The sequence below is a fragment of the Felis catus genome, chromosome F1 (assembly GCF_018350175.1).
Source record: "Felis catus isolate Fca126 chromosome F1, F.catus_Fca126_mat1.0, whole genome shotgun sequence".
NCBI classification, from domain to species: Eukaryota; Metazoa; Chordata; class Mammalia; order Carnivora; family Felidae; genus Felis; species Felis catus.
In genome coordinates this window covers 29,178,177-29,195,203 of record NC_058384.1, presented here as the reverse complement: position 1 = coordinate 29,195,203, position 17,027 = coordinate 29,178,177, and the positions used below count along the sequence as shown (strand labels likewise).

General features: G+C 45.1%; 1 protein-coding gene across 2 annotated transcripts in view; it reads left to right on the top strand.

The window, feature by feature from the left end:
- The first annotated feature begins 216 nt into the window (after positions 1–216).
- Positions 217–17,027, top strand: part of SMYD2 (SET and MYND domain containing 2) — a 50,697-nt gene continuing 33,886 nt past the window's right edge. Inside the window, exon 1 of one of the 2 annotated variants that reach the window (XM_045048767.1) lies at positions 217–468. In XM_045048767.1, the coding sequence (XP_044904702.1) occupies positions 296–468 (173 nt within the window). In that variant the 5' untranslated portion in view covers positions 217–295. The remainder of the gene's footprint in view (positions 469–17,027) is intronic. The other variant, XM_023248067.2, reaches the window with a different exon arrangement.

Sequence of the window (17,027 nt, the reverse complement as noted above, 5' to 3'; positions counted from 1 at the left end):
CGCCACACCGGAAGCGTCCCGAGCGCGTGCCGGGCGGCCGCCGAGGGTCCGGCGAGCGGGGCGGGGCCGCCGGTCCGGTCCCCCTCCTCCCCCACCGGGGGCGCGCGAGGGCCGGGCGGGGCCGGCGTCCCTTCCGGGGAGCGGTGGCCGCCGCCGCGTCTCCGGCGGCTTCCCTCCCCGCCCCCCCACCCCCCTCCCGCGGCTCTGGGTGACGCTTCTCCAATAACAGCTCGCGGGGAGCCGCCGCTCCGGGTGCCCCCCGCGCCGGCCCCGCCAGCCCCGCCCCGCAGCCGGCATGAGGGCCGCGGGCGACGGCGGCCTGGAGCGCTTCTGCAGCCCCGGCAAGGGCCGGGGGCTGCGGGCCCTGCGGCCCTTCCACGTGGGGGACTTGCTCTTCTCCTGCCCGGCCTACGCTTACGTGCTCACGGTCAACGAGCGGGGCAACCACTGCGAGTACTGCTTCGCCAGGTAGGGCGGCGGCGCGGGCGGCCGGGCGGGCGGCGGGGGCGCCGCGGCGGCGGCTCGGACCGCGGCGGGAGGAAGTGCGCGCGGCGCGCCGGGTCCTAGCGCCGGCGGCTGGGGCGGCGGCCGCGCTTTCAGCCCGCGCCGGCCGTGCCACGTGCGCTGGGACAGAGCCGCCAAAGCGCCCGCCGCGCGCCCCCGGCACGGCCCATTTTTCCGAGTTGCGCGCGCGGGAGTGCAGGGTCCTGGCCTCAGACGTGGGCTCGGAGCCAGGCTTGTTCCAAACACGGGCACGCGCTGCGCTCTTGGTGCATTGCCGGCCCGGCCGCGAGTTCGAGCAGCCAGTCTGTCCCCTTTAACTTGTGCTTCCTGCGGTGTGTTCTGTCCCCCACAGCCCAGCCCTGCCGCACACTTGGCCGTTTCCTCCCGGGAACGTAATGACACTTAACATTTCTTGTACAGTACGCGGCCTCTCCTCTTCCTTCTCACTCAACGCTTGTGTTTGGAGAGAAGCCAGAGGGGGTGCTGAGCACGCCCCGAGATTCTGAAGGGCTGCACTGATGGGACGTGCCTGACCTTGGTTTGGGATTTTGAAAACATGGCCTCTGAGGGCATTAGGCAAAATGTGTGGTTGGAAATGATATTTAATTGTAGCATGTCGTGTATACATATACTCACGTATGTACACATACATACGTATTCATACATCGCGACACATAATTCTATCTCAAGCCCTGTGACAGTTTCAGACGTGAAAGGTACATGAGAAATCACCAGTCCAACACACTGTCTCCCTTTTACAGATGAGAAAACTAATCCTCAGAGAGGTAGCTTGGTTGTGTACACGTAGTCTCACCTCTAGCTAGGGGAATGAAATCTGCTCTCTTCAGTTCTGCCCATTTGCTACTAGTTAGGTGCTCAGTAAAATTCCAGAGACAGGAAGCATGGCGTTGAAGTAAGTTTGTACCCAACCTTCCACTTGTCTCTGAAGAATGGACCCTGCCTTACTTTCTTTGAACCTCAGTTTCTTCATCTTTGAAATGGAGGTTCTTGGGTTAGATTATGCTGACCTGGGGTCCTGCAGGTACCTTTTGAATACAGGTCTCAAGTCCAACATACACTGGAGTCCCCAGTCTCCCAGACTTGTGTGCCTTATTCTACGATAAGACATAGCAAAAGAAGGGACAAAGGCTAAATATTATAGTAATCTTGCCCAGACTCCCTGCCAGAACTGTCTTCCGCTTGGGGGGACCTGGAAAGGCACTAGACGCAGAATCATGCCGTGGGCAGCTTAAGGGCTGTATGTGATGTGGCTCTTTGAATTGGTGAGTCAAGAGCTAAAGGGTCATGGCACCACTTTGCAACGTTTGAGTGAAGTGAGCATTGGGTTTTCCCAAAGTTAAAAAGGCTGCTGTGACTGGTCCCTTGATCTTCTGAGCCTCGCTGTGGCTCGGAGTCTGAAGCAGTGTGGGTGTCTGGAGTGGCAGGAGCAAAGCGGGGTCACCCAGCACAGAAGGTGCTTCCTCCATCAGGGATCCTGGTGATTCCTGGAGTCCATCCTGTGAGAGAAGATCACAGTGCCAGGCACATAGTAGGTACACAGGTCGTAGTTACCGGTGCACTCCTCCAATGAATTAAAGATCAAATCCCTCTGGGTTCGGAGCGGGAGAAGCAGAGCTGAGAGATGCTTCCCTTGAGCTGTGAGTGTCCTAACTGTATCTGCTATCCACACCCCCAACCTTAGAACATTAACGCATGGTCAGATGCAGCTCCACAGATCACCCCGCCCTATGCGACAGAGCATGTGCTTTGTTTTTCCTTTTTCTGAACAGCGTTTGTGAGTGTCATTAACTGTTGCCTTTCGACCCCTGACCCCTCACCAGGGCTGCCTCCTGCATTGGGGGCGGTACCACTGCATCTGCCCCCATTCCCCACTCCGGCCACACTTCTCTGGCTTTGGTGAACTTCTGTCAACACCCACAGTTCATTTCTTCTCTCTAAGGAGTCATTTGAAATCAACTAAAGTAACACACAAGAAATGATGATACCTTGATCCCTATGAAATTGGAGTTCCACTCTGATTTCTGTTCCGTTCAATTAGTTTAGAATTCGTGGTTAGAGCATTCTCACGGATTCAGCATCATTTCCGCTGTCAACTATTTGATTATGTGGAGGAACAGCTCCGTCCGTCCGGCTGTAGTAGAGGGAACACATATATGTCTCTGTGGTACCTCAAGGGAGTAGGAGCAGAATTCTCAACTATTGAAACATGCAGGGCAAAATCTGCTACTTCTGCACCCCACGCCCCCCCCTCCCCTCGGGACAAGAAACACAACTACTCCTCATCCTTGCTTGTGCTAGAAGTTTAGCATAAACAATATTGCTTGACATGAGTGAGCCCCCGGAGGCTGTATTCGGGTTTCACTTATGTTGAAGGAAAATAAGTGATTTCTGCAGGAATAAGTTTGTTCTAGAAATTGAAAAAGTAAAGGGAAGTTTCTCAGGCCACAGTCGAATGGGATTTTTCTTGGTGTTGGCCCAATTCAAAGATTTGTTTCTGTGAATTTTAAATTTGTATCACATTTTCTCAGTTTGGTGGGTGATACTTGGGATGCGTATCTTGCCTCAGCTGCTAGAAGGCAGCTCCTAAAAATATAAATGTTTCCCATTTGGGAGCTGTCTCTATCACACCTCTTAGGTACATTTTATGTACACACACACACACACACACACACACACACACACACACACACACACTTATTTTGGCCATTGGCCCCCGGTTTATGGCAGATATTTTTATGTCATATTTCATACTTGGTATTCAAGGACATATTTTAACACTGTATATTATTTTTCTCAAAAAAGAAAAAAATCTGCCCTAACGCAGTTCTATCTGAATATTCATTCTTTGCAGTTCCTCAGGTGGGAAGAGGTCTCCCTCTTGATCTTTGATTTTCTTGGTTCCTGGGTCATTTAAGGGTGAGAATGTTGCCTTTTTTGTCAGTTCGTTCTGAGTATGAGGAAAAGTAGGAAGGCCCACTTAGCTTCCTTGCAGTAAAGCTGTTAGAACCCCATTTCAGGGAATTTATGTCATGCCTGGCTTACTCAGAGTGGTTTTAAAAATTAAAATGCTTGCATGGGCAAAACAGTGACTGAGAGGTCCTGTTTCGGCAGATGTAGAGATGGAAGTGTCTTCACGGTTTTATTGCGTGGCACTGTTCGTCCTGCCTAACCCATTGTTTTACCAGACTGTCAAAGAAATAGTGAGTTGATTTTAATCAGTATTAAGAGCCAAGAACTCTTGAGGCTGCCTTCTTCTTAAGACACGATTAGGTTCTCTGAGAGAACCCTGGGGCTGAGCCCCTGAAGCTGTGCATCAGAAGGGGGAGTCATTCCTGGGGGCTGCTGTGATCCTGTTGATTCTGAGAACATTCTCTGAGAATATATATATATATATATATATATATATATATATATATATATATGTATATATATATATATACACACACACACATATATATGTATATATATTTTTAATGTTTATTTATTTTTGAGAGAGAGAGAGAGAGAGAGAGAGAGACAGAATGTGCAGAGAGAGAGGGAGACACAGAATTTGAAGCAGGCTCCAGGCTTTGAGCTGTCAGCACACAGCCCAACGCGGAGCTTGAACTCAGAAACCATGAGATCATGACCTGAGCCAAAGTCAGACACTTAACTGACTGAGCCACCCAGGCGCCCCGAGAACATTCTCTGATAATTACACGGTCTCTAAGGGGAGAGATGACTTTAGATGTTCTCAAATTATCTTGCTTTCTGAATGAAAAATAGACACATGCTCTAAAAGAGAATTCCTCCTTTGCTCCAGTGTTGTTGTTGTTTTTTTTTAAAAAAAAAAAATAGGTAGTAAGATTAAACTATACAGATAACAGATTTCCTCTAAGAAGTTACATGAAATAAAACCAGATCCAGCCATCTGTACGTCAGGTAAGGAGACGCTATGCTGTCACTTTCAACATTACAGTATTTCAAGTTTTTCATTTATTTAGAGCCAACAAGGCAGAAACTTTGGTGCCAGACTGACTTGGTTTGAGTTCTGGCTTCCCCCGTCCTGATGTTTTGTCTTTAGGCGAATTACTTAATGTCTTTGAACAACCAGGTTCCTGTATGTTTACAGTGTTTCCACGAACGCCTGCCTGTGAACTTAGAAGGAACAGGAGAAGTCATGCTCCTAGTATTGCGCTAGGCTAGAGCAGAGTAAGCTGTCACAGTCCCCCTGGCACTCTCACTTGTGCTGGGTGTTACACAGGGTGATAAAATATTGTGGCGACAGGGACATTTTTATCACGGTGGGGTTGGGGGGGGGTGGGACACCAGGGAGGAAATAACTGGAAATTGTTGACCAGCAGAGCCATCCTTCAGATGGCACAATCACCCAGAGCTAAGAACGGCAGTTCTGAGCCCCAGGTCCCCCGGAGTAATCATGGATTTCACTGGTTCTCAAAATCTAAACCTAATGGAAATGATATAATGAACCTACACAGGTAAACTTTTTTTTTTTTTAAAGAGCCTTTTCTAAAAGTGCTTAGACGCTTTAATAGTCTTTTACCATGAGATGAAGCAAATATTTGAGAAGAGAAAGGGAGACAAACAGAATTTTCTGCATAGCAAGCCTGTCGTTGCTCCTGTCTGCCCTTCAAGTGTTGCATGATTTCAGATGTGGCAAGTGCCATCACACGCGTATTTTTCATATGCGGGAGCATAATTCCTGTTATAGCTTCTAGGGGCTCTGGGACCAACCTGTACGCTTGGAAATGATTTGACATGAAAGGGACAGAACAGCAGCAGGATACGCTGAAGTGAAATTCAAACCCTGGCGAGTTAAAACCAGCATCTGATTCCTTTCCTTCCCCAAAAGCAATTGCACAAAATCCTCTCAATAAAAACTATCTGAAGATCCCATAAAACGACATTCCTTAAAGTCATGCTGTTCTTTGCAGCTCATAAAGCATTTCCAGATACATTCTTCTTTTGATCCTCCCAAGGATGGCTTCCACTGCAGGTAGGAAAAAACTGAGCGTTCGAGAGGTGAAATGGCTTCCTTGAATTTCACATATTTTTGGTCGGATGTTTATTGAGTGTCTTCTAAAGGGCCAGGCTCTGTGCTCTTCACGGTCTGAGCCACGATTTCCTTTTCCAAATGTGATCTTCCTTCCCTTACTCCCTTTGGCCTGAGTCGACCTGTGTTGCTCCTCCCTGCACACTTTCTCTAGAGTGAATGCTATTTTTATTACCTCTTTTGCTTCCCCTTCCCCTAATAGGTAATTCGACAAACTAATGTTTCTAAAAGTTGAGCAAATAAATTGATGGAGCTATCTTTGATCTGTATCTTAGGATGTTCTGGGTTCAGAGATGTTTTTATTACAGTGCCTTTGAATTTGCATGAACGCTATCTATGTTTTTTTTTTTTAATGTATCAATTATTACCTAATAAAACATAAAAAAGAACACAAGGCTTTGGTCCTTTTGTGGGTTTGGAATATTTAAAAATATTATGCTGGAGCTAAGAGGAGTTTGTTACCTAAGTCTTTATACCTACATATAAATAGTTTGTTTCTCTTCTCTCTGGTCCGACAGCATCAGAGTATAACCCCTTTTGTTTTTCTTCAACGCAGTCGTTGTTCAGAACTTTGCTGTGTGCAAAGTTAAATTGGTTAGATTTGGAAATAAAATAAATAAAATTTAGGAGGCCCCCGGATGGTATTTGTGTAGCACAAGCAGATTGCACACTCCCTGTCAGAAAGTTCTTTAAAAAAACACTAAGACATGTCTTACATTTCTTTGGAAAGATCCAGGGCTCAGAGCTATAGTTTGGTAGGAGCTGGTGTTCAGAAGAACTCCAAACTGGCGAGAACCCAGGCAGCAAAGTTGCCTGTTTTAGAACTTAAACGGCAAAGAAGGTTTCTACTGTATCTTAGTGTTTTCTGTTTTTTTAAGATCTTATTTTTAAGTTAGAGGCTCGAACTCGCAACCCTAAGATCAAGAGTCACAGGCTGTACTGACTGATCCAGCCAGGCGTCTCATCTCCTTTATTTTGGTGTCTTTGACTTACCTCCTTTTGCCTTAGGTTACGATCCCTTTCCTTTTCTTGTCCACACAAGGAAAAAATAATTACAATTTTAATGCCGCTTTATTTCTGTTTCCCCAAGGAGGCAATCAATAATTACAAATATTCTTTATGTTCTTGGAGTCATTGATAACTGATGTCACGCCCCATCGCCACACCCACACCTATTTTTTCAGACCTCAGATGTAGACCGAGGTAATCATTTCTCACTTCCAGCCATGCTTCTCTGATCTGTGTAAGGCCTATGGGATTTAGAAGAATTTCCTCTCTGTTACTGATTTTTCATTTTCTTGCGCCTCCCACAGACAGCCCCTCTCTGGGTTTGCCTGGAGTCTTTGAATATGTGTGTCGTGAGCGTTTCCATGGAACTAGGCCTACAACAGGGCACCCTGGTTGTATTTGACCAGATTCTGACTTTGAGCCCTCTTCTGGTCGGCCTGGCGGCTCCTTGGTTGTCTATAGCAAGCAGTTCCCTGGGGGAGGCCGCCTGTGCTGGCCCCTTGTCCCCAGAGAGCAGCCAGTTCTGGGACTAGAGGTTTCTGTCCGCTCTCAGGGGACTTACATTGTCAGCCTCTCTGTCAGCCTCCCCTTTCCCACCCACATCCCCAACTTCACATCTTTGGATTTCTAGCAAATCTGGTAGTTTAGGGGTGCATTGCTCTGGCAGCGAATTGACTGAAGTCACTGCCTTTTCAGGGATTGAACCTGTGACCTTGGCCTCATTAGCACGGGTGCTCTAACCAGTCACAAAGCCACACACCTCACTTTGTGTAACTTCTGCTGACTCTGTTCCTACCACCCTCAGAGGCCTCCTTTTCAATTGCAAAGGCGTTCACACCAACACAATAGAACAGAAGGAAATCAGATCCCTCCAAGACTTCTCTGAAGGACAGAAATATGCAATTTAGCAGGAAAATAATACCAAAAAGTCTTGAGGGTTCAGGAAACAACTTATCTTTCTGGTCCATGCATTCGCTGAGAATCCAGCTGTGTTTCAGATTCTTCTTCAATCAAAAGTTTAAAAATAGTAGGGAAGCTCCTTGTGCCAATTTATTAACATAAAATCTGGTGATTCTTGTACACTAAGTGGAGGGTTTCAGATGACTGAGTGGAGATATTGCATGCATATTATTAAAATAGATTGGATTCCCTTTTACAGGAAGGGGGTCTGAGAATTCGTAAACGCTTAGCTTTGGCAAGTCTCTGGTCCCTAGAATCTGAACCGAATGCTTGCCATGATAGCTCACACACTGGTATCATAATATCCACAAGTGCACTATGATAGACAGGGCGTGTCAGTGCTCAGGGCATCCGGAGTCACCACGGAGAAGAGGCGAAATAAAGGCAACTCACCAGACAAGTGAATATCCCACCAGCACTTAAAGACACAGGCATACCCTGGGGGAGAGAGGTGGAGAGAAAATCTGGCTGACCAACATGATACACTTTGTCATCTGAGCCAAATAAAAGTCTCAAGGATTTCATATCCTGGCACTTGAAAGGAGTTATGTTGCGTTTTGTGGCAAAATAAAGAGACCTTGGACACGAAGAGCCTTTCCTCTCCAATCTTTGAGTACCAGGAAAGACTCCTCGGGGACGTAGGTTCTGGGCTCATGCTTTGTTGATTTCTCTCACCCTTGGGGATGTTTGCATAGGAAGCCCTTTCCTGGGTGCTACCTGAAACAGCTCTTGTCCGTCAGTGGCACAAATCTGTTCACAGGGATAGCCTCCCGTGGCCTTCAGACCTCAACAGTAAGAGACATTTAATTATGAGCAGATGGTAAACTCCTTGAGATCAGGGATTTTATTTTTAATGTATTCAACAAATATTTATTTCTCTGGAGCACTCGCTGGGTTCTAAGTCCCTAGCAAACAACTGTGAAGAAAAGGAACAAAAGTCCCTATCACCACGGAGCTTACATTGTAGCAGGGTTTTTTGTTTTTTGTTTTTTGTTTTTTCCATCTTTATTTTAGCCAGGGTGCCTTGAACTTTGTGTGAGGTTTCAGCAGGTATTCCTTCAGGTTGAAGGCAGTACGGTGTGGGGGTTGAGTATTTTTCTTTGTTTTATTTAGTCGAAAACTGATCATCCATATATGTCATAAAGACAGTTCTGCTTTAACCACACACCCTAGTTCCTGACTTCTGCAAACTAAGGGCAAGCTTTGATCCAATACTCAGGTCTAATGAATTGGAACATCCCCACATTGTGTTAAAACAGCTGCAGCTTTGAGGAGACATTTTTTGGAAGTTAATGAAATTTAATCCACTCATACACCTGAGTAAATCTTTCTAACCATCACTTTAAGGAAAACGTTAAGGTCCTTTCGCCTTAAAAACGTTCATTTCTGGTTCAGGTTCACAAAGTTAGAATTTAGAAACAACCTACTTATTTCACTTAATTTTTAATTCATTTCCACACATGCCCAGGCCTTCTAAAACATTCAGCTATGAAGTACTTTCCAGGTTCAGAGCAGGGCAGGAAGCTCACCTCCACCTTCTGTTTCTGTGTGTCTTCAGAGAATGGCCGAATAGAACTCCACTGTGAGGTCAAGGCTGCCTGCTGGGGACCCTGGGGCTAGGCATCGGGAGCGGTGTTTGAGTCCCTCCTGCTCTGCAGGGTTAGTTTCACTGCTGCAATCCCAAATTGTCAGGGGTGGTACACACACACGTACCCATGCACACACATATGCACACACACACGCATGTACATGCGTCCACAAATGCGTGCGTCATGCTGATTCTCCCTCGCTGTCTGTCTTTGCTTGTCTGACTGTCCGGTTCCCAGAAGCGCATCCTAATTTCTTCAGGCTGGGGTAGCTCCCTTCGTCTTTGCTCCCACGGCCCCTCATATAGACTTCCTTGGGCACACTTGCTCCTGAGTGCGGACCCAGCTCTTAGCCCCAGGCCTGGCTCTGTGTTACCTTTGGAAATAACTTTTAAATGAATAGTCTCATTTCTGCAACTTATTTTACTGGTGGCTCTTTGGACAGACCTCTTCACCTTTCTAAATATATAACTCTGCTCATTCTTGGAAATGAATCCTTACAAATACAGAAGCCTTCATCGATCCCTATTTTCTTAAGTTTATTTGTTTTGAGAGAGAGCACGCGCACAAGAGAGTAAGAGGGGGGGAGAGGCAGAGAGAGAATCACTATCAGTGCAGAGCCTGACACGGGGCTTGAACTCAGGATCATGACCTGAGCCAACATCAAGAGTTGGAGGCTTAAGTGACCGAGCCACCCAGGCACTCTGATCCCTATTTTCTTGACAAAATCTTGATTGTTCCCGTGCTCCATATTAAGTGCCCTTCCCACACTAGCCAGCATTGTCCCTCCCTGCTCTTCCGCTCACACCCTAACCACAGGCTGGATAGTTTCTTTCCAGTGTCCCACAAAGGCTCCGTGTCATCCTTCATCCTTCCTTTTGCCCATTTGTAACCTTAAGTGCTTTTCTCTGCATTATTCCCTTCTCTGTCCTGGGCCTCCTTCCCAGGCAAGGCCTTGTACCCTAAGTCTGTTCATTCATCCTCAAGAGAGATCCAGCTCAAACTGTATCTTTTTTATGAAACTCCCCTCAAATACTTCAGCCCACAGATCTCTTCATTTTATTGAGTTACTATTTTATATTTACAGTAGTTTACTATGTACATTTTTTTCTTTTTTTAGCACTTTGCTATTCTAGGCATTGTGTTCTGACCCTGGGGATTCAGAGGTGAGTAACACAACTTTCTCTGTAAGTACCCAAACTTCTGTGTCCTTAAAGAGTTCAGTCCTAGAAGTAGCTTCCTGCTCTCAATTCTGTGTCATTTAGGCCATTTGGATGCTGAATCATCTTGCCTGATATTTATATTTACCACCATTTGCATGAAGGTAGGGCTTATGTCCCCAAATAGCTCAACTTTACAAAAATATCATTCCTCCAGAGCCTGGTGCAATATTTACACAGAGAAAATAATACTTTTGGACTACAGCTTACTTGGCTAAAGTACAGTAACTTAATTCTTCACTGCTTCATGTACAAAGTTTTATAGTATAAAAAATGTCCTTTCTTATTCAGAAATACAAATGGAATCAATAAGGATTGAAAGAAAAACGTCTCTTAAGTCTGTTCAAACAGTAGCTGATAAGTTTGAGTTCTCAAGGTATAGTCCACGATGGAGTCATTCACTGAAACACATTTTTTTATTGTCTATAGGAAAATACAACCAGAGGGGTGAGAGAGTGTCACCTATTAAAATTCTCCTGTAAGCAGTTTTGAAAGGTGCATTTTCTTATAAGTAAGATGCAAAACAGGTCACCTGTTTCTTGCGCAAGGCGTTAATTCTCACGCTTGGCCGCAGAGAGCCTGACCTCTGTTCTGGAATTTACATTTAGCGTTAGGTTATGGAGGTATTTTTACATGTTTTTTTTTTTTTTTCTTACTCTGTGGCCAGAATGTTGACATGAGCAATAGGAAAAGTTCCAAGTTTTTAAACAGTTCAATTTAATGACTTTGGTTTTGTCCTTTTTCTTGATGTTTACTCACCTGGGTGTTGTAGAAGGTAGGGCCATAGCGGTCGTAGGGGAATCCAGTGTTCTTGGTATTCATTACAAGGCACTAATTATAACATCCATCATTTATTGTACCACTGGAGGAAACGGTGGATGTTATGTATTGTCAGTGCCTTTATGAGAGAATGGAGGTAAAAAGGAAGGCATTAATTGTTTCTTTCCTTTTGACATCCCAGTCAGAGAAGTGAAAGACAAAGTAGCAAGGAAGTGTCATTCAGATCTCACATAGAAGTTAGGATATAAAACATTTCCAAATGGAAATGTTAAGTTTTGGAAATACCTGGATGCCGTCTCTGAGCAGGTTTAACCGTTAGGGATTTTAAAGGGTCTACAAGGTGAGGTTGGAAGGTAGGAACCATCCAGTGGCTGCAAATAATAGTTTAATGTTCCCTGTTCCTTAGGCTGAATATTTCTCTCTTCTGTCCATAAGCTTCATGAATTTTTTTCTTTCTAAGACAAAGGCACATTTCCTCTCCACCAGAGCCTGCATTACAACAAAACCTAAATCAGTGTCGTCACGTTTTTTTCATCGCTGAGCTGACCTTTAACGCATCCATGATGTGTATAGTCATGTTGATAGTAATCTGTTAGCTTCACTGAGGAACAATTGATAAGTGTAATTGTATATATTTAAAGGAGACAACTTGACAATGTGATACATACGTTGTGGAATGATTACTAAGATCAGGATAATGAACACATCGCCTCACACACTTTGGTGTGTGTGGTGAGAACGCTTAAGGTCTACTTGTAGCAACTTCCAAGTATATGGTACTGAATTATTGACCGTGGTCACCATGCTGTAGGTTAGAGCCCCAGAACGTACAACTAAAAATGTCTGCCCTTTGACCTGTGTCACCGCATCTTGCCCCGTGACAGAATTTTATAACAAGGCCAACCACTTACTGCCCCGACCACCAAGCCCAGCGTCCTCCTTGTAAATCATGGCTCCTGTTCCAGTAGTTGGGAAAACCGACATTAGTTGCTACTTCACTGCCCTAAATATTTCCTGCTTCCCTAAGAGGCCCCGGGCTGTAACTTTTAACAAGCCTCAGAACAAAGCCCGGTGCGAAGGGGAAGGTTCAGCACGGGAAGAAGCTCCCCGCTGCACGTGGGTCCGTTTCACCGTTACATCGTGGATTAAAGTGATACGTGGAGCATCTTTCACTATTACACAAAAACCTGTAGCCTTAGTATTATCCTTGTCCCCTGACCAGGGTGATAATAGGGCTCCCCCACAATTCCCCCAATTTTTATTTCTCTCAAATAAAAATTTGCTAGTGTAACCACTCTCTCCGGGTGGGAGGCTTAACTTTGTTTCTGATTGTCTTATTTCAACCCATGGTGAAGTTATATTGCGCCGCTGGGCTTTTTTCCTTTTCTCTTTTTCATTTGGCTGGGGCTGCCTCTGTTCAACAGAGCATACTTGTCACTTCTTCTGTCGCCGTTAGTTAAAAGTAATTGTTATTGCAAACCTCCTCCATGCCGGTATCCTTTTCTTTCATGGTGAAACCCACGAAGCATTCATTTCAGTGGCAGAAAGTAGGGAGCTTACAGGATCAAATCCTTTTTATCTAGACCAACAGCACCTGCGGCAACGCATTAACTAGCCGGAGTTGTTAATTACATGTCTAACTTGTTGATCTTTGTGGCTTCCAAATTTGAAAAGCAAGAAAATTAATCACTGCGTGTGTCTCCTCCAGTAGAAAATGACGGGAGCGTGTCGCCTACGTTCTGTTCTAGTTGCTGATAATCAGATAGTTGCACTTTCCTGTGACATCTCTCTCCTTTGTGGATGGAATCATCTCTTAAGTCCAAAGAGCCCTTCCGTTCACAGCAGGGTAGATGTTTGCCCCTAAAACAAAGACTTTAGAAACATCAATCCTCAAATGTGAGTCTGAATGAGATTGTACTGAAGGTCTTTCAGTAGTGACCACTTAAAAAACGAAAAAAGAGCGGAGGCTAATTACAAGTGTGATCGTAGCACACTTGTGTTTTCTCACTTAATTTTCATACCAAACCTATGTGGTAGAAACTGGATCTTTACAGGGGAGGGAAAGGTTCGGAAAGGATTCATGCCTTGCCTGAGATCACATAGCACCTCCAGCACCAGGAAGAGAAAGGGATTTGAGATAGAGAGTTGGGGAAGTAACTCCCCATATTCACCCTAAATTGTAAGGCAGGAATCAGGAGAGGTGGGGACAAAGCCACAGCCTTCTCTCTTAAAACCTGCATCTGGCTTCTAAGATACCTTCTTGTCATAGTTGGAAAATACCCTGTCAGCCACCTTATTCTTGCCTTAACATTCATCATCAGCAGAGCTAAACAACCCAACAACACATCCAGTGTGGAACGTTCATTCTTAAGAGGAGTCACCTCACAAACAATCTGCATTGCAGAGAAGAATTACTTCAACACGATTCAGCAAATTCTGCACCCCAAAAAACGCTCAGCCCTAAAGGATCACCAAAGGCCTCAGCAGGCAGTTCTGTTTTCTGGAAGCTCATTAGAATCTCTTAGGGAGCTTTCTAAAAATCCCAGTGCAGACCAATCAAATGAGAATTGCTGGGTCCTACTGCAGGCCCAGGTGGGTGCACACTCTGAGCTGGAGACCCTGTGAGAGGTTATTAGTGATTCACCCTCACTGTCTTTGAGTTCCATTCCTTTGGGGTTATTTCAATTTATTCCTCCAAGTGGCCTTTATTAGTCTTTTGTTGAGTGTTCTCTTCCCTTTCTTCTTCTTCTTCTTCTTCTTCTTCTTCTCCTTTTTTTTTTTTTTTTTTTTTTTGGCAGTCTTTCCCCAAACCTCCTGGGCAATTCAGATCAGGTTACATTGCAAATGAAAGGTTTATGGCTGTGTCTTCTGTAGGAACAGAGTTTATTCCAAATGCCTTGTATGTTCCTACCGTGAAAACGGATATCCCATATGAAGTTTCTCTTGGGCTAACCGTCTCCGTCAGCAATAGTCAAACACTCACAGAATCTCTCTCTCTGCGTCCTTACTCTCTCAAGCACATGCACACACAGTATGGGTACCAGCTCAGCAAAGTTTAGTTTGAGTTTCAACCCTTAGACTTAGGAAAAGTTTCTCTCTCTCCCTAGCCTCAGAAAGAACTGAGGCATGTATCTGGATAGTGGAAACATCTCCCTCTCCCTGCCGCCACCCGCCTCATCTAAAGTTGCTCATACCAAAGTAGATCAGAGTAGATTTGCATGCTATTCACCATCAGTGACTGGCTTAGCTTTTCTCCTTCTCCATGCTGAAGGCATTCTGGCTCACGAAGATGTATGTTAAGAGCATTCACATATGACCAAGCAGGTGCCTTACGGGCATACATGCGGTAAAATCTGCCCCGGAGCCAGGCAAAGCTGGTTGGTAGTTTGTGAGAGGCTACAGTACTATGTCACCCGGTTCCCAGAGGACACGATCCAGCTTGGACCAGCCCTGTGGATGTCTGAGGAACACTTAGATGTATCGTACTGAACGACAGGGGAGGACTTTCTTTGCACAGCCTAACTACAGAATTAATCATTATTTCATTCCACTGCATTTTAAGTGAAACCGATTACCGTGTCACACAGTTGGCTGAGAAATCCTCTTTGTGGGGGTGCTCGCTCCCCAAATCTCATTTTGAAAACTGATCCTGGATTCGCCCCCTTGCATCTTTGAAACAAAGTGGCAGGAATGGGGTGGCATTGGACCTGGGACACTATGCAGACCAGAGTAGATAGTGCCTTTACTTTTGTTTTGTTATTACTGTGAGGTTATCCAGACATGTAGATCACTGCTGCTTCGTGTAGTATGTCCTCCTGAATAACTGTCACAATACTCAAGGAAGGATATTCTTACACAATGAAGACAAAATTTGTACTTTTATGTGGGAATTCTAGTTCTGCACCTCCTTGCTGAGCGATCACATTGGCTTAGATATTTCACCTTTGGGTCCTCATTAGCTTCGTTTCAAAAATAAGGAATAATGTCTTTTTCATGGAGCTGATGGACTTGTCAAGTTAGATCAGTTTTCGTGTTTTTTGGTCTTGAGGATCCCTCTATACTCTGAAAAATTGAGAATTCCTAGGAGCTTTTGTTTCTATGGATTACGTGTATCAGTATTTCACCGTATTTGAAATTAAAACAAAATTGTATTTATTCAACTTAAAATGACAACAGCCATGACTGCTAACATGATGTGTTTTTATGAGAACTATTTTATGGAACAAAAGAATCCATGAGAATAGTGGTGGTACCCCACAGTTTTACAAATCTCTTTAATGTTTGGATTTCCGGAAGACGGCTGGATTCTCAAATGCGCTTCTGAAAATTTGGTCTGTGATGTTGTGTAGTTTTGGTTGAACTGTGTGGAAAAAATCCGGCTTCAAACAGATACATAATCAGAGAGGAGTATTTTAATAGCCTTTTCAGTTAATTGTGGATATTTTTTTTTGATTCAACAGTAAAACTTGATAAGTGAATTTGCCTTAAAGGTTAGACCCATAGTGTGCGATGTGAAGCCTTATCAGTGAGACTTATGTACTGTGTTACATTGAAATCCCTTGGTCTTGCACTTTGAATGATTCTTTTAGTCATGCATGACTTTTAAATTGTTTAATGTTTATTTGAGAGAGAGAGAGAGAGAGAGAGAGAGAGAGGGAGACAGGGGAGGGGCAGAGAGAGAGGGAGACAGAATTTGCAACAGGCTCCAGGCTCTGAGCTGTCAGCACAGAGCCTGATGTGGGGCTCACGCACACAGACCGTGAGACCATGACCTGAGCCGAAGTTGGATGCTTAACCGACTGAGCCACCCGGGTGTCCCATGTGCGACTTTTAAAATATCATACATGTCATTTGAATGGTTCCCCGACTTCTATAGACATTCTAAAAGTAGATGTACTTCATCAAACCATATAAAAAAAAAAATCACAATTGTTAGTATCCCACCAGTCGCGTCAGATGAGAGACTGTCAAGGTCAGGGTGGCAGATCCATATTTTCCAGAATTCTAGTATTTGCTCAGAAGTCCAAATTGTATCATTGGTAACACCTGTTTTCAGATGTGTTCCTTGAAGTGACATTTCCATAATGTGTCTGGCAGATCCTCGAGTCTCTACCACACACAGTGTGTCTCCAGGTGTTCTTTCAAGTAAAAATGATGTGCCAGGAAGAAAGGGGCCAGTTCACTTTGCAATTCCAGTGACCACCCGGGTGCTTTTCCCTGAGATGGCCATCTTGCTTCAGGATGCAGCAGAAGTCTTCAGGCCTTCGTCCCCTTTGGTCCCAGAATGTCAAAAAGATACATACCCATGAGTCGGGATTTAACAAAATTACTATTTGTTACTGCTTCATCAGGGACATTCTTTTTTTTTTTTTTTTAAGTTTATTTATTTATTTTGAGAGAAAGAGAGATAGCAGGAGTGCAGGAGGGGCCGAGAGAGAGGGGGAAAGGGAGAATCCCAAGCGGGCTCCATGCTGCCAGCACAGAGCCCAACGCGGGGCTCAAACTCATGAAGCCACAAGATCATGACCTGAGCTGAATCCGACAGTTGGGTGCTTAACTGACTGAGCCACCCAGGCGCCCCCATCAGGGACATTCTTAAGTGAAACGGGCTCCCCTCCCCCACCCTCACTCAGAGCACGTGGAAGTCAAGAATACAAGGACGCTTGGACAGACCAAGGCCCTGGAAGTCTTACCCTCCAGGCTCCTGTACACCTCACACCTGCTGCAGTGCAGGTGGCGAGACAGTAGTGTTGTTTTGAAAGTAGTTTTGACCCCGCCGGCTCCCTGAAAGAGTCTCTGAGGTCCCTGCAGTCTACAGACCACATTTTGAGAACCACCTCCTTAGACAGTGGAAAGTGCACGCCAGATTGCCAACACTGAAAAGTTGGGCTTTTC